Raw genomic sequence first — 23,163 nt, forward strand, 5'->3', positions numbered from 1 at the left:
TCCTTATTGCTCTGAGAATGCCAAAGACACTTCAGGAAGTTCATTTAAATGAAAACAAAATAGCTAAGCAATGTAAAAGATATTTTGACATGTCTGGATTTAACAGTGAAAACTCCCAGCACAAATAGGGCATTTAAATTTGTTCCAGAATTTACAGCTCCTGAGCTGCACTAACAGAGGCTTAGGTTTCAAGCTGCACATAACACAAAGTGTGTGAACTGCTGCTGTGCACCTGGTGGATATTTCCATCCAAATTCAGTTATAATCAATGCCAAAACATAACCAACATCCACAGGTGCCCAACAAACCAGTCACAATTTAGGATAATGAAGATAAGGTCATTATGTCTGGTTTACAGTGGTGTGAAACATATTGCAAGACACAAGGGGAGGTCATAGAAAAATGGAAAAATAGTATCTTTGGATAATTAAAGGTGAAGTACTCAGCAGAAAATGCAAAAAGCACCCCAACCCTGGCTGATCTTTGTGCTTCAAGACTGCAAAATGGGCTTTCTGCACATCAGTAGCACACAGAGAACACACCAGCTACGGGGAGGAATCCAAATCCCCAGATTCTTAGGTGTCACCCTCAGCTTGCTGCAATTCAGTCTACACTGCAGTTACAACTGCTCTCAAACTGGAATAACAGAAAGCCTGGCGCCTCCTCATTACCTCCTCAAAGGTATTTTAACACAAAAACAGTGAGGAGAAAAGCCCTTAGAATCACACACTGTTTCAAATGTCACTTCTTTTACAGTAAAGGTATAAATTGCTGAGCTCTAACCCTCTCACTAAACAAATGCAGCCAAGAGGGAAAAAAAATACCAAAAAACCAAAGCAACAAACTGCAAACCAATTACTATTTACTTAAGTTCTGTAATAGCCTTCAAAGGACTGATGATGCATCTGCAAACACGATCATTGCTACAGCTTGAAAGGGGGACTTTAGCCTAGTCCCTGACTGCAAAAACTGAAAGGAAAAGAAATTCCCATTGGATACAAAAGAAAAATAATGCTAAGGTCTATAGAATTCATTGGCTTACTAATGGGGATATAGAGAAGAAGCATAAACAGTTTGGTTTTTTGTCTTTTATTCTGTCACTTCTGCTTGCAACTTTCTCCTGTGGCCTTGGCAGGGGATCTCTGTTTCCACTACTGTGTGAGGTAATGAGAAGGAGGGAGGGAGTGTGGGGGAGAAGGTGAACAGGTCCCCTGGATCCACCCAGGGGGGGTCTTCTCAGATATTTTTATGTTGAATATAAACTGTAAATATATCTCTATATTGTACACCTGTTGTAATATTTTGTACATATTCATTGCATTCCACATTTCTAGCTTTTAGTTTGCTTGTAAATAGAGCTTCATTTGCTTCCACCCCAAACTGAGCTAAGTCTGGCCATTTTATTTTGGGGGTAGTTGTCTCCAGATTAGCTGGGGGGCAATTTCAACCCACCACAGTCATCCATCATAAAGAATTGAAGGTACTAAAAAGAACAAATATTTTTCTTATCCTGGCTGGTTTTATCAAGGGTGCTAATGCAGCAGTAAGAGAAAAGACAGGCTGATGATATATGTAGCAAATCATGCACAGCAGAAAATTCCACCAGCTCTAATAAGCATTATTTTAAATGGCTTTAACGTTAGATATGATGAGAATGAAAAACAATTAAAGCAATTAATGTAAAGAACAGAGTCTGTGACTTGGAATGGACACCTTTTCTTAATAGCAAAATGAGGTGAGGATGGCACTGGCTAATAAGCATAATTTCTTTCCTTTCAGAAGTTGTCACTTGTTTTTTTTCCAAGCTGTTTTAGCCTTATTTCTCCAGTGTTTCCATGATGACTCACTATATTTCATAAATAGTTTATAAAAAAAAGTCTACTTCACCTGTAAATTGGCTCTTATTTAATTTTAAATCACTGGCTTATTAAAACCAAGTAGATTTGAATCCAATGGACACCTATCCCAGAGCTAACATTTTCCACCAGGCATTCCTTATGACTGTGTCTGTTACCAGCAAAAACTCAGCTACTGATTTTTAATCTTTTTTTTTTTTTTTTCCCTAGAAATAAACTCCCTGGAGATATTGAAGGTGAGGCTCAATGAGGCCCTGGGTAAGCTGATCTAATTGGGGATGTCCCTGCTGACCGCGTGGAGGTCGGACTGGATGAGCTCTGGAGGTCCCTTCTGGCCTGGACCATTCTATGATTCTATGATTCTATATTCTATGATTCTATGACAAACACACCTGGCTTTTGAATCAAATACAGGAGCAAAGTCACATCAAGGGCCAAACTGCTTCTCACATCAATTTGTGTCTCCACTGCCTGTCCTTGTTAACTCAGACTCCAGCTTTCTCAACATTTCCTATCAATGGAAATGGCAGATCTTCTCTTGCTCTACTCAATAAGCATCTGCAGCATGGTCTAGGCCATTACAGAATCACACAGGCACAGCTTCTACAGGACTGCTGCAGAGTGATCTTCCTGAACATGAGACTCCCCAGTGGACGAAATGAGCCTCCTGCCTCTGGGGTGAGATCTCCAACAATGTAGTTACTGAAAAAAAAAATACCAAACCCAAACCCAAACCAACCCATGGCTGAAGCCATAAAAGAAGTTGGCATAAAATTAAAAGAAAATTGTAAGACATGATTGTAGGTCCTTATTCTATTAATGTTGGAGAGGATAAGTGTAGTGGGTTGAAATTACCCCCCAACTGATTTGGAGAAAACTATCCCCCAGAATAAAATTGCCAGACCAGCTCAGTTTGGGATGGAAGCAAATGAAACTATTTACAAGCAAACCAAAATCTAGAAGTATGAAATGCAGTGAATATGTACAAAATATACAATAGATGTACAATAGATATATATTTGCAATTTATAAACAACACAGAAACTCCTCAGACCCCCCTGGATGGATCCAGGGGACCATACACCTCCTCTCTCCTTCCCATTTCCTCACACAGTAGTCAAACCAGAGATAGCCTGGCAAGGAGATGAGAGAGAGAGAGAAAAGTTGCAAGCAGAAGTGACAGAAGAAAAGAGCAAGAAGTGTTTATGCCTCTTCTCTGTATCTCCATTAGCAAGCCAATGAATTCTGCAGACCTGAGCATTATTTTCCTTTTGCATCCAATGGTAATTTATTTTACTTTCAGTCTTTGCAGTCAGGGATTCAGCTAAAATTCCCCATTTCAAAACTGTAACACCAACTATCACTATGAGCTCCTCAGAGAGTCTGGGCTCAAGGATCCCATGTTTCCAGAGCCTTACTGCTTTCAGATGTGGACATGCAACTGCTGAATTCTGTTATGCCCCAGACCTTTCACTTAGAGGAATGCTAGGATTGGGTGGGGAAAAAAAAAAAAAGGCAGAAAAAGACCAAAACAAATAACAAAAGGAAGAAGAATAAAATAACCACAATTCTTCCTGCAATGGAGGCAACTCCAGGATAAAGAGCACAGTGGCAGTGGGGCAAAGCAGTAATTCAGAGCAGCACTCCCTGAGGGAGACAAAAATGTATGGATACAAGTGATGAACAGGAGGAATGAGTGCAATGGAACAGAAAGCAATGTAGGTATGTGCAAGAAGATGGCTTGAATGTACTGTAGCACTGTTGTTACCTCTCTCACTTAAGTACAGGATAATGTTTTTCAAGCCAGTTTTATACACCATATTTTGAGAGAGGCAAAACTGTTTTGTGCATGAATGAAAAATAAGTAAATATTGGGCTTTTTTTCCTCCAAGTAGGTACACTTTCAGTGACCTGTATTTGTATCAATGACTTCCTATGGCTCTTGAAGGGGTTTTGAAAAATTAGAATGAAATAATCTGTTTTACACAGAACATGTTTCCTACTATCCTTTTTTCCCCCCACACCCTTTTAATTATGAAACTTTCCTAAGAGAGAATTTCCTTGCCTCTGATTTTTGCACTTTTAAATATTGCAAAAGAGCAAACATAATTTGTCACCTTGGCACACTTGACTGATACTCTGAAAGGGAAAAAAAAAATAAAAAGGTACATACCTTGCAAAATCTAATGAGGGGCAAACAATCTGCTCTATGAACCTGGGATGCTCCCTTGGGCTTTGCAGGATGGCTTGAGGCAGCACATTCATTTTCACTAAAACAAACAAACAAAACCAACATTACTTGATGTCTTCCCAGTGATGCAGTTTCTGATCCTTCTGCTGCTGCTTCCCAGCCAACCCTCTTTCGTTTCCAGTGCATTATGTGTAAAACCAGACTCTAGTTCCACACAAATCTTGGCAGCATTTCTCCAGTAGGACAAAACGGTCATGATCTTACTTTAATGGTTTAAAGTAACCCTAACCCTCTCTTCCTCCCTTCCTCCCTCCTTCCCTCCCTTTTCTTTCTTTCTTTCTTCCTTCCTTCCTTCCCTCCTTCCTTCCTTCCCTCCTTCCTTCCTTCCCTCCCTCCTTCCTTCCTTCCCTCCCTCCTTCCTTCCCTCCTTCCCTCCTTCCTTCCCTCCTTCCTTCCCTCCCTCCTTCCCTCCTTCCTTCCTTCCCTCCTTCCTTCCTTCCCTCCTTCCTTCCCTCCTTCCTTCCTTCCCTCCCTCCCTCCTTCCTTCCTTCCCTCCTTCCCTCCTTCCTTCCCTCCTTCCTTCCCTCCCTCCTTCCCTCCTTCCTTCCCTCCTTCCTTCCCTCCCTCCTTCCCTCCTTCCTTCCTTTCTTCCTTCCCTCCTTCCTTCCTTCCTTCCCTCCTTCCTTCCTTCCTTCCCTCCTTCCTTCCTCCCTTCCTCCTTCCTTCCTCCTTCCTCCCTCCCTTCCTCCTTCCTTCCTCCCTTCCTTTCATTGGAGTGCTTTTGATTTGCCCAGTAACCTGACCTGCATGTTTTTCCGTGTGCTTCTTTAATCTATCCAGGTCTGAGTATTAATAATATTTTAAGTGAACAGATAAAGTGAAGGAACAAGATTGAACGTGCAGCGTGCAATGCAACAACAGGCACTGTGTTAACATTTAAAATAACACAGCATCATAAGAGTAACAATCCTTTGAATAATAATAATAATAATAATAATAATAATAATAATAATAATAATAATAGAATTAAGTATTGCTACCCTTACAACACAGGGGTTTACTTAAAACAGCGCAACAACAGGCACTGGATTAACATTTAAAATAACACATCAACATAAGAGTAACAATCCTTTGAATAATAATAATAATAATGAGAAAAAAAGTAAGTATTGCTACCCTTACAAGATAGGGTTTTACTTAAAACAGTGCAACAACAGGCACTGGATTAACATTTAAAATAACACATCAATATAAGAGTAACAATCCTTTGAATAATAATAATAATAATAATAATAATAATAATAATAATAATAATAATAATAAGTATTGCTACCCTTACAACACAGGGTTTCACTTAAAACAAAAGCCCCAAGCCCCACAGTTATATGTAGAATCATCTGGCTTGTCATTTTGAAGTACATAAATGCTAATAGCATTTTTTTTTCCTCATACAGAGCTGCTGTGTTTTTTCCCCAAGTATTCTGTCTGCACTTCCTACCATTAAAGTTTCAGCTGCCAGTTCCTTCATTTTGCATGTCTGTGATCTGAGGACGTTAGCAGCAGGAGCACCTTTACTTTTAAATTTGGTTTAATGTAGGTACTGCATGCCCTGCTGGTAGGCCTCAAGGCACAAAACTTTTAATAGGGATGGGAAAATAGAATATAACACCAGGCAGGGGGGAGGGGGAAGGAATTTAACTGCTTGCTGCATTTAGTGGAAGGAAATTTGTTTCGCAGGAATAGATGTTAGGTGTGAAACAACTGAGTGCTGAATGGTCATCATCAGATGAGCAGATATTTTGTGTGCTGGAGATATTTTATGTATCAGCCTCTCTGTGACCAAAAGCTGTTTCATTGGTGCAATATTTTGTAATTTTTTTAAAATTGGGTGGCTTAGAATGGGACAACAAAAACAGGTTCAAAAGATGACAAGATATGATGTTTCCCCTAAGTGGCTCTTTTAGAGCTTAGTACTAATGCTAACATTTGTCACAGAAAGATAAACCCCATCATTTTAAAATAAACTAATCTGCAATTGGAGGCAGCAATGTTTTACACAAGTGTCTCATGGAGGGGGGGAAAAAATCAATAGAATAAAAATGTATGAGTAATACATCTCTGTAAAAGATTATACTTGTGTAGAGAGTGACAGGTTTGTATCCAGGAGCAATACAGAAAGGAAAATCTCATTTTAGGAAGATGCTGTTCAGTGAGAAATAGTAATTAAACTTTTGGAAGAGAAGATGCTAAGTAAGCCTCATAGTTTTGAGGTGAGAAAAATATGCAAACAGATTATGGCAGTGTGGGGTGGAACTAGATGATCCTTGAGGTCCCTTCCAACCCAAACAATTCTACCATTCCATGATTCCATGTCTTAATGGCAGCTGTTGAATTTGTCAGGGGAGAAGAGCTGACATCTGCAGCTATGGGGCAGAAAAGGCAAGGGTAAGCAGCTGAAAGCTGACCCTGAAAGTCCTGGTAGAACCACTGCAGCCATGAAAAGCTGTTGATGGGTACCTGGTGGCATGTCACAACTCTCAAGCCCTGAGTTGCACCCACATGGGATCTGGCTGGAGCATGCAATAGCTGCTTGCTGGTCCATGTGCTCCAGGTTCCCCATCCCATGGAAATCAAGTGTATGGTAAGACAGGCTGGCATGCACACAACTCTTACACTAACACCAGGCACATACACAGACATTTTTCTGAGCCTATTATTGACTCACAAGGATTAAAATTATTGTCCTCATTCCCTGTTTCAAACTCAAACATAGGGTTTAGAAAAAAACACTCTGCTTCATAATAATGTCAATTTAGGTATTAATTTAGAAGTGGGAGGTTGTTTTCATGGTGAAATGGGTGGTGATGTTCCCTTTTTTTCTAAGGGAGATGTAATCTTTACAGGTAAATCACAACCACAGAGACACATAACAGAAGGTCATAGAATCATAGAATCAACAAGGTTGGAAAAGACCTCAGAGATCATCAAGTCCAACCTAGCCATCCAGCACCTCATGACTAACTAAACCATGGCTTCGAGTGCCACATCCAATCCTGACTCCACCACCTCCCTGGGCAGCACATCCCAATGGCAAATCACTTTCTGTGAAGAACTTTCTCCTCAGGTATCTGAAAGTATCATCCTTCTGAAAGTGCTATTAGATCTATATGAATTTCATGGCTGATCATTTAAAGGCTGCTAACCCCTTGACATATTACTCCTTTATTATAATGCCCAAGCCTCATCTCATTTACCTAATCAAACACCCACAGAATTCAGCAAAAGACAAGGCAGTGCAGTTTGCTATATTTAATCACATCATCAAGGGCAGCTCCCCATGGGCTGGAATTGCTCCAGGGTGCAATGAAGCTAAAGGCAAAACAGTCCAAGTAACCTGGATGAGGTCATGGCCCCAACCACTGTTTGGTTTTGTAGTGCTGGATCCATTTTCTGAACCTCATCCAGCCAGTGACCGTCTGTCCTGTGACTATCCAGTAACTAACCAGCCCCAGCTGTGGGAAGACAGTCACCCTTCACTGCATCCTAGCCTTCAAGACAGTCACCCTTCACTGCATCCTAGCCTTCAAGACCAGCAGTCAGGTACACTTTTTATTTCCCCTTCACTTGTTAACCACCTGTAGAAGGACACTTTGCCTTGGTGGAGGTGGGAGGAAGAATGTTGCCTAAAACTTCACCTTACTTCTATGAGGCTTCTGGTGGAGAACTACCAAACTTGATGCTCTCCTTAGCGATGAGGGACACTGAGGATTAGCCTGACTCAGCAACCCCAAGAATAAATGCTACAGGGTAAGATGTGAGACTGGAAAGGGAAGTAAAAGAATGAGAAGGATAAATGGAGTTTTGCTCAGCAGCAAATGACTGACAGTCAGTCACTATACTCTAACAGCCTAGCTCCACTTTTGAACAGGAGAGATTCTACCCCCACCTATTCCCCATCATGGAGTATATCTGAGCATTTTTCTCTTGAGGAAGGACACCCCTCAGGGTTATCCTTTGAGGCTGAGCAAAAGAGAGCAACCCATTGACACGGGTAAACAACAGCAATCTCCATAAAATAACTACTTAAAGAGGCAGAGGTGTGGTGCTGAGGGATGTAGGTTAGCACCAGACTTGGTAGAGTTAGAGATTGGTTAGACTGGATGAGCTTAAAGGTCTTTTCCAATGGAAATGATTCTATGATTCTATTGATTTAGCAAAGTAGAAGTTACTATAATAATATTTTATGATATAAGTATAGTATGTAATACTACATAATTGTAATATTACTATTATAAGAAAGAATAGCCACAGCATTTATACTACATAGCAGATATTCTGATTAATGTCCTTTAGCCTAGACACACTACTAGCAATTCTAATCAAGTTTTTATTATATATATATATATATGTATTCATTCTTTAACCTTGCAGGCAGGACGCTGCACCCATACACCACACGCCCTCGACTCATGGCTGTGGTGCTGCCTCAGCCTCTTCAACACCCAAACAAAGCAGTATAAAACCGTATCGAATCTAGCTGTATAAACACCGGAGCTGAACTTTCCGGGGGCACAGACCTCTGCTCAGGGCGGGGTTGCAGGACGAGCTCTTCTCTGCCGTGCCCATCGCAACGGGCTCTTAAACGCTTCCGTGGCTCCGCGGCTGCCCCGGGAGCCGCACCGCCGGGGTAGGGCGAGGGGCAGGGCGAGGGGCAGGGTGAGGGGCAGGGCGAGGGGCAGAACGGGACCGGCAGCGGCCGCAGCCTGGCTCCCTGCAGCCGCTGGCCGGCCGCAGGCAGATGCTGTTCGGGACGCCTCGCCATGACAACGGGGGCGGTGCTGAGGGCCAGCCTCCGCCACGCCGCCTACACAGAATCACAGCATGAACCAGGGTGGAAAAGACCTTTGAGGTCATCAAGTCCAACCTATCACCCAACACCATCTAAACAACTAAAGCACGGCATTGAGTGCCTCATTCAGTCTTATTTTAAACACTTCCAGGGACGGTGACTCCACCACCTCCCCAGGCAGCCCATTCCAATGGCCAATCTCTTTCTGGGAAGAATTTCTTCCTAACATCCAGACTAAATCTCCCCCGGCTCAGCTTGAGACTGTGTCCTCTTGTTTTATTGCTGCTTGCCTGGGAGAAGAGCCCAACCCCCACCTGGCTACAACCTCCCTTCAGGCACTTGTAGAGAGCAATGAGGTCTGCCCTGAGCCTCCTCTTCTCCAGGCTGAACACCCCCAGCTCCCTCAGCCTCTCCTCACAGGGCTGTGCTCCAGACCCCTCACCAGTTTGTTGCCCTCCTCTGGATGTATTCCACCATCCCAACATCTTTCTTGAATTGAGGAGCTCAGAACTGGACTTTGGCACAAGAAGGATCTGCTGCCATAGGTGGCCATAGCTATGGTGCAAGGGTTGGAGCACCTCTGCTGTGAGGGCAGGCTGGGAGAGTTGGGATTGTTCAGCCTGGAGAAGAGAAGGCTCCAGGATATTAGAGTAGCCTTCCAGTACCTAAAGGGGCTAATAAGAAAGATTGGGGCAGGCTTTTGAGCAGGGCCTGTTGTGACAGGACAAGGGGTGATGTTTTTAAACTAAAAGAGAGACATTTATACTGGACAGCAGGAAGAAATTCTTTACAATGTGTGGGGAAACGCTGGCCCAGGTTGCACAGAGAGATGGTGGATGCCCCTCGAAACATTCCAGGTCAGGTTGTTTGGGGCTCTGATCTACCTGATCACGTTAAAGACATCCCTGCTGACTGCAGGGGGAGTTGGACTAGATGACATTTAAAGATTCCTGCCAAGCCAAACCAGACTGTGATTCTATGATTCAGCACGAAACGGTCCTCCAGCTAATGGAAAAATCTTTGTGTGCTTTCTTGGAGCTCATATGAGCTCTGAAGGAGCTTATTTCAGATGGGAACCTCTCTGATTCTATGATTCAGCATGAAACAGACCTCCAGCTAATGGAAAAATCTGTGTGTGCTTTCTTGGAGCTCATAAGATCTCTGAAGGAGCTTCTCTCAGATGGGAACCTCTCTGATTCTATGATTCAGCATGAAAAGGTCCTCCAGCTATTGGAAAAATCTTTGTGTGCTTTCTTGGAGCTCATATGAGCTCTGAAGGAGCTTCTCTCAGATGGGAACCTCTCTGATTCTATGATTCAGCATGAAACGGTCCTCCAGCTAATGGAAAAATCTTTGTGTGCTTTCTTGGAGCTCATATGAGCTCTGAAGGAGCTTATCTCAGATGGGAACCTCTCAAAGCTAAGTAAGTTTCTGAATTTGGCAAACAGAATCAGTGACAGTATCATATTGATACTTAAAGGAAGGTTTGTGGGCAGTCTCTTGGATAATAGATGAACGCTTGCAGTGAGCAGGCTTTTTTTCTTCTAGGACCTCTGATCTTCTCCAGCATCCTTCAGGACTTTTGAGCAATAAAAAGAGCAAGCAGGAAAGACTGGACTCAGTCTCTAAGTGAGTGATGTAACATGAAGGCTTTTGGTTAGTGGAAAATGTTGGCACTCTGCTGATGAGTGCCTGCTGCTTAATTTACTGTAACAAAGGAACTGGTCTTCCAAGAAACTGGTAAATTAGGGAGTCTGGGAGCTTCTAAGCAATGAACTTTGGGTGAGTGCAAATGGAAATGATAAGATAAACCATAATGCTGAAGGATGCTGAAGAACACAAAGACCAGAGATTTTTCAGTAGCCTCTATTTTACTGTTGGAAGCTTGGCACCAGCAGAAGAGGTCATTTTCTTAGTACAGATTTGACCTATTTTTTTGTTGTTGTTGTTTTTTTTTCCCACTGCTAAAGCTGGTTGGAAAACTGGAATGTCAAAATTAATTGTTATAATCTCTTTTGGAAAGATCAAGTGGACAGAAAGCACTTCCAAAATGGCATTACCTGTTTCTGAGCTGTTGGCAATAGGAAGCAGATGATCTTGAATGCTTATGGGTCAGTGTTCTAAGGGATAAGTCAGAAGCTGACAGGGTACTTAGCTGATATCAAATCACACTAGAGAAGAGCATGACCTATGCCTTACCTACCTACAACACATAGGGAAAAACCTTGTTGTGCTGCAGTGAATTTCAACCTGAGTGACATATGTTGGAGGTCTGGTGCTGCCAGTGTTAAAATGTACTTGGAAGCTGAAAACATTTTAAATGTCAGTTTCCTAACTGAATTCTCATTTTGTCCTCATTTTGTCAGATGAAAAGGAATTGATCACAGAACAAAAAATCAGCCATAGCTTAGGTCTAACTAATAATGGTTTGATCACATTTGTTAGGTGCAAACAGAATGCAGTCCAAACCAATAACACATCTATACCTAATGCTTGGAAAGGGATCATTTTATAAAGGTAAATGCTTTTATAAGGCAAAGCTGTTGGGAGAAAGAATTTAACCTGAAAGTGGAGAATGGTAATTTGGAAATTGTTTAAGGGTGTTAGCTCAGACACCCAAAAAGCCATAATGCCAGAGCTAAGGAATAGGTTTGCTGCAAAGTCAGTGTGGTTTGCAAGGAAAACATCTATGGAACAGAAGAAGGAATGTGGTGTTATACACTGAAATGCTGGAAGCTGGGAGTTGTAAAAAATTACTGTGGGAAATAAAAAAGTTATAAGCAAATATATAAATGCACCAGTGTGCACTTGCAGCCCAGAAGGCCAGTTGTGTCCTGGGCAGCATCAAGGGAAGTGTGGCCAGCAAGTTGAGGGAGGTGATTCTCCCCCTCTGCTCCACTCTGGTGAGGTCCCTCCTGGAGTACTGTGTACAGTTCTGGAGCCCCTGTCACAAGAAGGATATGGACATGCTGGAAGGTGTCCAGAGAAGGATCATGAGGATGATCAGAGGGCTGGAGCACCTCTGCTATGAGGACAGACTGAGAGAGTTAGGGTTATTCACTCTGGAGAAGAGAAGGCTCCCAGGAGACCTTATTGTGGCCTTCCAGTATCTGAAGGGGGCTCCAAGAAAGCTGGGGAGGGACTTTGGAGGGTGTCAGGGAGTGATAGGAATGGGAGGAATGGAACAAAACTAGAAATAGGTAGATTCAGATTGGATGTTAGGAAGAAGTTCTTCCCCATGAGGGTGGTGGAAGCCTCATCCCTAGAGGTTTTTGAGATCAGGCTGGATGTGGCTGTGAGCAACCTGCTGTGGTGTGAGGTGTCCCTGCCCATGGCAGGGGGGCTGGAACTGGCTGAGCCTTGAGGTCCCTTCCAACCCTGACAATTCTATGATTCCATATTGGCAATAGAGTTAAAACGAGGCAAATGAAGGTGGTGGTTTTTTTTTTTTTCAAGTATAGAAAATTATCTGACTAGCAAGAAAATCCTACTAAGGGATGAAGATGTCAGCTTTAACCATAATGAGTGACAAACTTGAAATGTTAATACACAGACATATTCCTCCCATGCATCTGGGAAGATGGCAGCTGATGTAGTTATGTTATATGGTCTTGAAGGGTTGTTTTCTGTTCCACTGACAATGTAGGAGGACAGTTCAACTCCTGTTACTAAAAGAAAAGTGGTGTTAGAGAGTTTGGAATGAGCATGCCAAGAAGTTGTAGGCAGCTACATAGAGAGAGTGAAGCTAATGTTGCTCTGGTACTTCAAAAGAATAAATGGGATAACAGCAATTTAGCAATGTGACATTGGTCACAGGCAAAAAAACAGACTAGAGAAGAGTCCTGGTTTGAGCTAGAACAGAGCTAATTCTGTTCAGTGATTTGACTTTTCAGCTCAGCCTCTTGTAAAGTGACTGCACTTTATGAAGTTACCAGCATGTATTTGCAGACACAGTCTGCTTCTAGAAGTGAGATCACTGAGGTTTTTAGTGAGTACCAAGGACTGGTGTGCAGAAAGGCTCTTGCTTATACTTGCTCCTATGGAGACCAAGTCACTGCTAAATCCTGTGTGCCATGTTGGGGGTGCAGAGTAAAAGGCCATACCTGTGGGGAGCAGCAGACAGTTCAGGTGACCCTAAAGTGACCAACTCAGAATTCCACTCTATGTATGTTATATTCAGTGTAGAGGTGAGGGATCAGGAGAGTCAACCTCCCTTCTTCAATGGTGGGCATCCGAGGAAGACTCTGTCCATTCTATCTTCAATCTAATGAATGAGGAGTTCCTGAATCCAGTTCCAGAATCCAGCTCCTGACTCTGATTCCCATCTGTTGCTGAGTCCTGTCTGAGACTTCTGCCACAGCATCAGACAGACTAACTGCCATCAGGGGGTTGGCCAGATGCTCCTTGAGGTCCTTTCCAACTCGGTACTCTATGATTCTGTGTTCTTCTATGATTCCTTTAATTTCAGAGACAGTTGGCATACACAATTAAATTGGAGGCTTTGTCTCTCTTTGTTTTTCCTTTATGGCAATAAATCTTTAGGTCTGAATAAACACTATCACACTGACTAAAGATTTCTGCTGTTTTTCTTGCATCCCATTTAACCAACCTCAGCAACGCCACTACGTCACGGATCTCCTTTTCTTAGCTTTGGATTTGAGTGAGGAGGTGGAGGCAGCATTGATGATGAAGATCAAACAGACTCACAGGGTAAAACTTACTACCAGGATCTCTAGCCTTGCTATTCATTATATACATATTATGCATCCATAGACTAGATCAGTGTCAAATTCTGTTGCTCAGGAAAGAGCCAAATCTTTGACAGAGAACATAAAGTCATTGCTCCGTGGATCTTGTCACCTTTCACCCTGCTGTAGCTTGCAGCTGGTATTTAGATGGAAGTGTTCCACAAGTAACATTAGAACAAAAAGATTATAGACACATCATAAGCTTTTGTTTTACCAGGATTTCCATTTCTCTTTGCTTCTGTCAATTCCAACACTGTAATGGGAAACGAAGCAAAACTGGGCTGAGCTAACTCTGCTGTAACGTGCTTGTGAGCTTTCATTTACACAGGTTGTTCCCTTCACTTCAAATGGACTCACTCACACATTGATATAACATATGAAGCAACTCTTGCCACTTTAGCTCTAAAATCTATTTAAGGCCTGATACAGTTAAAAGGAAGGTAAATATAACTGTGGTTTGCTATTTCAGTAACAATCGAGTCTGTTCATGAAAGTATGGAGCATTGCAGCCAGTTCTGGTGCCCCCAGCTTAAGAGGGACATGCAACTGATGGATTTGGTCCAGAGGAAGGCCATGAAGAAGATCAGAGGTCTGGAGAACCTCCCCTGTGGGGACAGGCTGAAAGAGTTAGGGCTGTTCAGCCTGGAGAAGAGAAGGCTCCCAGGAGACCTTGAGAGACCTTCCAGTACTTGAAGGGGTCTACAAGAAAGCCAGGAAGGGACTTGTAGTGATAGGACAAGAGGCTTTAAGCTTGTGGAGCATAGATTTAGACTGGATGTTAGGAAGAAATTCTTTCCAGTGAGGGTGGTGATTGCCCAGAGAGGTTGTGGATGCCCCCTCCCTGGAGGGGCCAGGTTGGATGAGACCTTGAGCAACCTGGGCTAGTGGAAGGTGTCCCTGCCCATGGTAGCATGGCTGGAACTAGATGATCTTTAAGGTTCCTTCCAATCCAAACCATCCTATGGATCTATGAATGTGCCCTGGTAGAAGTAGGTACTAGAAAAGAGGATGTACCAGAAAAAAAGGTGGTTTTTCTTTTTTTTTTTTTTTTACATAGGTAGAATTTCCTCAGTTATTGAAATAAGGGCTGCAATGGGGGAGGAAAATATCTCCTTTTCAGGCCTTGTTTTTCTGCATGCCTAGAAATTTGAGTTTTGTGTTGTTAAAAAGAGGGTAGAAATATTTCACAGAATCATAGAATTGTCAGGGTTGGAAGAGAGCTCAAGGCTCAGCCAGTCCCAACCCCCTGCCATGGGCAGGGACACCTCACACCACAGCAGGTTGCTCACAGCCACATCCAGCCTGGCTGCAAAAACCTCCAGGGATGAGGCTTCCACCACCTCCCTGGGCAACCTCTGCCAGTCTCTCACCACCCTCATTTGTAGTTCTGGAAGTTCCAGAGATACTGCACTTCACTTTTTATGACTCTAACTGCTGATAACTGTGTTCATGGTAACTTCATATATCTCAGAAGGGTTGAAATGAGTATTTGTTTCATCTGAGAGACATGTATAGGATAAACAAAGGTGGCACTCTACAAAGGTTTTATTAGGATTTGCCTGAGATCACCTAATAAATTCACCCAGGACTGATGGGGGCACAAGAAATCCTGCTGCTACTACTTTCCAAACCCCATACTAAGCTTTTTACATCATACTAATACAGGTCCTGTATTCTCCATGTTTTGCAGAGAAAGGAAACCCCAGCACAGACTTTTTAAGTTTACTCCTGCTCCCTTTCCCACTTCCTCTCTACAATAATTGGAATTTATTCTGTCAATTTCTCCTCCTGGTTCTGTGGAAATATTTACTTGTTTCAGGTGTTAGTACTCAAAGATTTAAATGTATGCAACAGAGAGATTTTAACCTACTGGGGAGAAAAAACAACAGGTAGCAGGACAGGTTAGAGGCTGCCCTGCTGGAGAGCAGCTCCACAGAGAAAGCCCTTGGAGTGCTGGTGGGCAGCAAGTTCTGCATGGGACAGCAATGTGCTCTTGTGGCCAAGAGAGCCAATGGGATCCTGGGGTGCAGAAAGAAAGGTGTCCAGCAGGGCTAGGGAAGTTCTTCTACCTCTCTACTCTGCCCTGCTGAGACCACAGCTGCAATCCTGTGTCCAGTTTTGGGCTCCCCAGTTCAAGAGAGACAGAGACCTGCTGGAGAGAATCCAAGGGAGAGGCAGGAGGAGGAGTTGGGGACTTGAGCATCTCCCCTGGGAAGGGAGACTGAGAGCCCTGGGGCTGTTTAGTGTGGAGAGGAGAAGACTGAGAGGGATCTGATCAATGTCTATCAATATCTGAGGGCTGGGGGGCAAGGGGAGGGGGCCAGGCTCTGCTGGGTGGTTCCCAGTGATAAGCCAAGGAACAATGGCTTCAAACTTGACCAGAGAAGATTTCAGCTCAACAGGAGGAGAAACTTCTTTCCAGTGAGGGTGACAGAGCCCTGGAGCAGGCTGCCCAGAGGGGTTGTGGAGTCTCCTTCTCTGGAGCCTTTCCAACCCCACCTGGATGCATTCCTGTGCAGACTTCCCTAAGTGATGCTGCTGTGGCAGGGGGCTTGGACCTGATGATCTCTTGAGGTCCCTTCCAACCTCTGATATACTGTGAGACTGTGATACTGAAACATTTCTAACATTACCAACTTATTTGTTTTGTCTTCTCCTGAAAGCTGTCTAGAAACATTTATACAAAAAGTTCATCAAACTCCACCACTGCCTCGGCTCATCAGCACAACTTTTTCATCACCATAATAATATCTAGGTGACATCCAGCTTATCATCATGAATTATGGGGGAAAGGATAAACAACCCATTAAGAAATTAAAGGCCCACAAAGGTGCAGTTTGATAAAGGATAAAAAAACCCCAAACCCATGGGGTACATATAATAAGATCTTCCTCCCCTGAAGAGTGATTGTTATCTTTCTTTCATGAGCGTCACAGACCTGGAGCTTCTCAGTGCCTCAGGCAAGTGAGTTTGAAGGTCTCCTTCATGACTGAATGGCAAAGAGCAATCAGAATTAGATTAAGACTGTTTATCCTATAGAGCATTAAAAAATAAAGAGGGTTTATATGTAGAACTTCCATTAGGAACTGAGAGAAACAGCCACTGCCATCATCACATGCAGAAAAGCTTCCTGTGTTTTGTGTATTCATTGGGCCATTGTTTATTCTGGTGTGTATGGGACAAGCTTTGTTTCATGGGGAACTGAGCTAAGCAGCTCTAATTGATTAATATATATAGTTCTGGGGTTGTAATAGATAGAGGCCTGTGTAAAAGGACAGTGACTTACAGATAAAGATGTCATCACAACCTCAAGGAAAAAAATCAGTTAAAGAAGTTCTCATTTCCTGAGACAAATTATGCAGCCAATATCCTTACTCTATCTGAATGAATTATGCCTTCCCTTATACTGAGAGAAGACAGCAGGCTTCACAGTCTTTTACATTCCTCTGAGTGAATTCCATGGTTCTGCACTTCTGGCTGAACAGGGGTCTAACTAAATCAAAAAGAATGACTTAAGTCAGTAGACGACAGTAGAATTATCCTAACCAGTTCTCTTCCTTGTCTGATTGATTAGGCTTAAATTGGTGAAAAAAAATAATTTGAGATAACCAGAAAGACAGCCAGCAAAAGGTGCTGCTAGTAAGTTGCTCTGAAGGATAACTTTTTCATCCAGTAAGTTGAAACTCTAGGGTTTTGCACTTGGTCCCTGAAGATTGTTTAGTCTTAATTGCTATTAAACCCTTTTCCTGTAATTGTTTTCTTTTTCTTGCCACACTCCTTCATTGCCTCTGATCTTAAACACTGTCACAGCCAAATAGCTACCTATTATTTACAGGTAACATTGCATGATGGAGCCTGGCCCTGAGACCTGTGTGCACTGCTGCAGTGTAAATGATAACAATATGTCAACAGTTGTCTTTTGAGGTCAGGAGAGCTGAAATTCTGTCTCCAGCTGACTTCTGGAACACTGTCAGTGACAGCCAGCACTGCCTTTGGCCTGCCCTGTGATTCATATCATGTAAGAGAGTACCCAGCAGAGGCTCACCTACATTTTCCATGCTTATCTATTGAGGTACTTAAAGCAGCAGGAGTAAAAATGGCATGGAAAGGTAATTTCCAGGAAAAGAAAGTGTTGTTCTTACACAGTCCTAAGACAACATTTCATGAGAGCTCAAATCATAGAATCAACAAGTTTGGAAAAGACCTCAGAGATCATCAAGTCCAACCTATTACCCAGCACCTCATGACTAACTAAACCATGGCATCAAGTGCCACGTCCAATCCTTTTTTCAACACCTCCAACCCTGTTTTGAACACCTTTAGGTTCAAATTGAAATCCTTTGGGTTCAGTCCATCTAGCAATTAATGGATGGTTTTGCTCCACAGTGTAAACTCTTTTGTATTTATATGGCTCAGGAGTGTTGCTCTTTTAAGGTATAGTAGATGCTTAAACTGACTCTTGGGAACTTTGGACATGAAAAAATCACTTTTGTAGGCTTACACTTCCCCATGAAGTACTTCTAGGTACTTACCTCCAAACTTAAAATGATGCAGGGTGATAAAAGCATTGCATGATATTAATGTAATCTTATCTTAATGTCCTTACCAAATTATTTTGTGGAACTTTCTGATACATTAGATTGCTGCTATCCAACCAGCCACAAAAATGATACTGAAATTCTGATGGAGGCCATTTCAACGTTCCCTATCAGTGACACGAATATAGGCTTCATTTATTAATTGCAGCTGATTAGCCACAAGGCAAACATTTAATTAAACCTTGAGAGACAATAAGATTGCACATAAATTATCCATTTAAGAGCACATAGGTCTTTATATTTCATTAAAAATTGTTTAACCAATAACCACACATCTTAAGCTCAATCTGTATTGGCACAGATTCGAAGTCAGAAAATCCCCCTGTGCATTGCTGGGGTTTCCAGACATTTATTTCTTGATGCATTTTGATTTGTATTTACTCACCACTTGTTCATGCTGCTCTCCTGATTAGTGAGACTGCCACTCAAGTAAAGGATTAACAATTGATTAAAAAACTCCTGCCAAATGATTTACCTTTAAAATTGCTTCAGAAGAGTCTAAAAGCTACCTTAGGTGCTCCTGGGAATCAGAAAAGCAAAACCCCAAAGAAATAGAATGGTATGCTGCTACATCTTGAATTCTTCTGCTTTGAATTGTTTCTGGTTTTGTGCTGCTATTTTGTTCTAGGACTGAGATACTTCTTTTCCTACAAGAATACACTCTTAGTGGTTTTTATATTTATTTTTCCCCCCTGGCATTATGTTAAATGCATGCCTGAGTATGAAATTCAGATGCAAGTAACAAGATGATTGCTTAACAAAATATTGCTTTGTGTCTTAATACCCAATGTTCCCTAATCCCCCCTCACACTTCCCATGAGTTTGAACAAATCATTGTCTGCTTTGTGAAGTAACTTTAAGAAGTGAGAACAGACTTAAAACACTTGTGGGCAGCCATCAGCTTTGTGGGCAGGTCATTTTTTTCCCCCCCTCCAAGTGTATATTTTCTACCTACTGCATTTTCTGAATAATGGAGACTGAGGCAAAGACATCTGAAAAGTAGGTGAGGGGAAAAAAATAATTACCTGACAACTGTGTCCAGTTCTGGAGCCCCTATTACAAGAAGGATATGGACATGCTGGAACATGTTCAAAGAAGGGCCATGAGGATGAGCAGAAGGCTGGAGCTCCTCTGCTATGGAGACAGACTGAGAGTTGGGGTGTTCAGTCTGGAGAAGAGAAGGCTCCCACGAGACCTTCTGGCGGCCTTCCAGGATCTGAAGGGGGCTCCAAGAAAGCTGGGGAGGGACTTTGGAGGGTGTCAGGGAGTGATAGGACTGGGGGGATGGAGCCCAAGTAGAAATGGGGAGATTCAGATTGGATGTTAGGAAGAAATTTTTCCCCATGAGGGTGGTGAGAGCCTGGCAGAGGTTGCCCAGGGAGGTGGTGGAAGCCTCATCCCTGGAGGTTTTTGCAGCCAGGCTGGATGTGGCTGTGAGCAACCTGCTGTAGTGTGAGGTGTCCCTGCCCATGGCAGGGGGTTGGGACTGGCTGGTCCTTGAAGTCCCTTCCAACCCTGACAATTCTATGATTCTATACATGGAAAGATGGTTTTGATAATGCAGTGCACTCTTATTTTGTATGATCATAGAATGCTAGAGGTTGGAAGGGAGCTCAGAGATCATCGAGTCCAACCCCCCTGCAAAGCAGGACCACTTAGGGCAGGTCACACAGGTCACTAAGATCACACAGCTCACTAAGGTCACACAGGTTGCTAAGGTCAAACAGGTCATTAAAACTTACAGCCCAACCTCAGCGTTATAAGAATTTGATCCTAAATTCTGTTTCATTATCCTGTGATGCAGTACAAGGAGCACAGAGGAGCATGGTGTGAGTTACCTCTGATTTCCCTCCAGCGTCTTTCTGTTTAGGTAACAAATCACACAAGTACCAAACACATTTGGATGGATCAGATGTGGCAAATATTTTCCGAGAATAAGTTAAAGGAGGGATTCACGGAAATGTCAGTGCCAGTCCAAGTGCCTACATTTTTCTTTACCTCACTCTTTTAGAGTCAGGATCCTGCCTCTGTTTTCAGCATCTTATTTTCAGCTGGGAAAATGACTTCCACTCAATTGTGGCATGAAAACATGTCTGAAAAATCAGTCTTGTGGGGTTCTACCAAAGCTTTGAAAAGAATTACTGCTGCTACTAGGACATTTAAACCAGACAAGCTACTCTTTCTTGTAAGAGACATTTTAAAAAGAAATTGCTGAGCTTAAATACATAAATCCACCAAGGGAGCCAGTATGACTAAACTTGTTAGGTCAGAGGAGCTCTCTAATATCCCAAGCTAGCCTCTTTCCCTTCAGGTTTAGGGACAGGCTCCATGGCTTTTTTCTCTACCTTCCTTTTCCTTTCTTTTTTCTTTTTAACCCCTTTTCCCCATTTTAATTTCAGTTTGGAACACAGAGAAGAAATTGGCTCCAAATCAATTATCAAATAAAAGCAAGCAGACCAAAAATCCCAAACCAAACCAACCCGACCCAACCCAAACCAAACCAAAGCCAAACCCAACCACAAACCAAAACAAAACCCCAACCCCAACAGCTGAAATACAGTAGATTTGCACAACTGCCTGTGAAGTTAAATGTAGGTTACTCCATTCATGTACAAAAATATTTAGATGGCAAATGGAAACGAGCTGCTGTGAAGCACCTGAGAGTGAAATACTGAGGCACAATAGGTGACAACTGATAAAAACCAGAGGAGAAGTATAAAACAGGATACAAAGCTCTGGGGAGTATAGGGAATATCTAACACAGGCTGAAGAACCTACAATAACTGTATCTAAATGATCAGACAATACAAAAAAAATAACTGAACTGATGAAGCCAAAGAATTCAGAGCTGGAATCCTACACTACTGGAATCAGTAACATTTGCCTGATCTCCTTTCACTACTCAAGAGAAGGAAGATTTTTAACTTCTTGCAAGATGTCCAGAATAGGAAAGTAGGAGCACAAAGCACAAACCACTGTCCCAGTGGCCCTGGAAGCACAGCTTCACTTGTTCTTTATGGTTCTGCCTCAAAACAAAGTGTATAGAGGTGACATCTATTATCCTTCAATCTGCAGAGACATGTAAATGTAACTCAAGGTAATAGTGGTTCAGTTTGGCCTTGCTTTTTTTTTCCTGCTTGCTTATCTAGTCAAAACAAAAGGTTGGTGGGGTTTTTTTTGGAGACTGAAATTGAAAACAGCAGCTGGAAGACAGTTTAGGACCATACCCACTGAAGAAAAGACCTCCTGCAATGACAGGAGCTGAACTTGGACCTTCGTGCAGCTGCAGCAAGCTTTGACGTCAATGCTTTTGTCTTGTGGTGGCCTCATGACCCAAACTGTTGAGTGACAATTCTTTTCTAAATGGGAACCAGGAGTTTGTGTCACTTTCTTATGAATTAGGCCTTGGAAGAGCACTCTCTTTATTTCAAATGGCTGCTCAAAAGCTCGACTGCTGTTCATTCTAGCAGCACAGAGAGCTGGACAGAAGTGTATGACACACAGATGGTTATCTGGCTTGCTCTCAAGCAGATGTTTTGACAGACCTAGTGATCCTCTTTCCTTGCACCTCCTCCCATTTTCCTTCAAGCACTGGTGGTTTTTTCTTGCATTTACAACTAATCTTTGATTCTTCCTTGAACTCAGAGCAAAATGGACCAGCAGCCTCTTGGCTTTGCTTTCTTTTCCTTAGTGTTTCTTGATCACCTCTTGAAGAAGGACAAAATTTGGTATCCATACAGGTAGGGGGTAGGCAAGCAGGGCTGCAGGGACATGTGGAAACACCAGAAACAGAAAAGCAGATCTTACCTGCTTGTGGCTGAGGGGAGACCTTCTGCCACTCTACAACTCCCTGAAAGGAAGTTGGAGGCAGGTGAGGACTCTTCTCCCAAGGAAGAAGTGAAAGAATGAGAGGAAAATGGCCTCAAGTTGCACCAGGGGAGGTTTAAAGTTGGATATTAGAAGCAACTTCTAACCCTGAAACAGGGTCCCCAAGGGGGAGGTTGAATCCCCCTCCCTGGAGGTGTCTCAAAGTGCCAGAAATGTGGTGCTGAAAGACAGTTTCAAACCATCACAATGGCTTAGCACCAGACTTGGTAGACTTAGACAACGGTTGGACTTGATGATCTTAAAGGTCTTTTCCAATCACAATGAGTCTATGATTCTATAGCCAGGTGGAAGTGAAAGTTCTGCATTTCATTCTTCCCAGGAAAGACTTAGTCAAGGTCCATTCCTCTCAGAGGACTTACTTATGCACATGAAAATGCATCAAGACACCACTGACAGCATCTAGTACAGGTAGTAGCAAATGTGTGATATAAACACAAAATGCTGGCTGTCTTATAAAACAAAATGAAACAGAATTCCTTCAATAATTCATGAAATAAAATGAAAACCATCTATAGCCACCAATTGTTTAAGGGAACAATTTGGATTCAAACTTTGAATGTCTTTAGGGAGGATCTGCTTCATTTGTAAGTGAAAAAGCTCTTCTCAAACCAGCCATTCAAAGATTCCATTCAGTTAGAGTTCCTTCTAAAAAAAACAAAACCAAAACCCAAACCCAACCTATGTATTTATTTTAAAGGATGTGATAATTTCTCATTATTATATTGCCAGTAAAGGGCAGGTTAAACAAAGTGAACTACATCTGTATAAAAATTCACTTTCTCTTCATATCTCTGGTGGTCTCAGCTGCATTTTCAGTAATTTGGTAATAATATATTGCAGAACAAATGGAAGTGTTCTGCTCTTGTATGTTTGCATAGCTGAAGCAGAGAAGAAACACAAAGCTGATCATTGTATCTATGATTTGGAAGTGAAGTTGACTAAGCAGTGATCATTTTTACTGTGCATTCAAACAGTTGGGGGAATGCAAATGTTTGGCAGTTTTAGGCTCTGCCTTTAATTTTTTTTTCACAGC

At 42.5% G+C, this 23,163-nt stretch overlaps 1 protein-coding gene across 1 annotated transcript in view; it reads right to left on the bottom strand.

Moving 5' to 3' along the window:
- The window catches only part of TTC29 (tetratricopeptide repeat domain 29), a 159,591-nt gene extending 155,470 nt beyond the window's left edge, over positions 1 to 4,121 (bottom strand). The window contains exon 1 of the mRNA XM_054392242.1: positions 4,030 to 4,121. Coding sequence (XP_054248217.1) covers positions 4,030 to 4,121 — 92 coding nt within the window. The remainder of the gene's footprint in view (positions 1 to 4,029) is intronic.
- Positions 4,122 to 23,163: the final 19,042 nt, after the last annotated feature.

The sequence above is a fragment of the Indicator indicator genome, chromosome 25, assembly GCF_027791375.1.
Source record: "Indicator indicator isolate 239-I01 chromosome 25, UM_Iind_1.1, whole genome shotgun sequence".
Lineage (NCBI taxonomy): Eukaryota > Metazoa > Chordata > Aves > Piciformes > Indicatoridae > Indicator > Indicator indicator.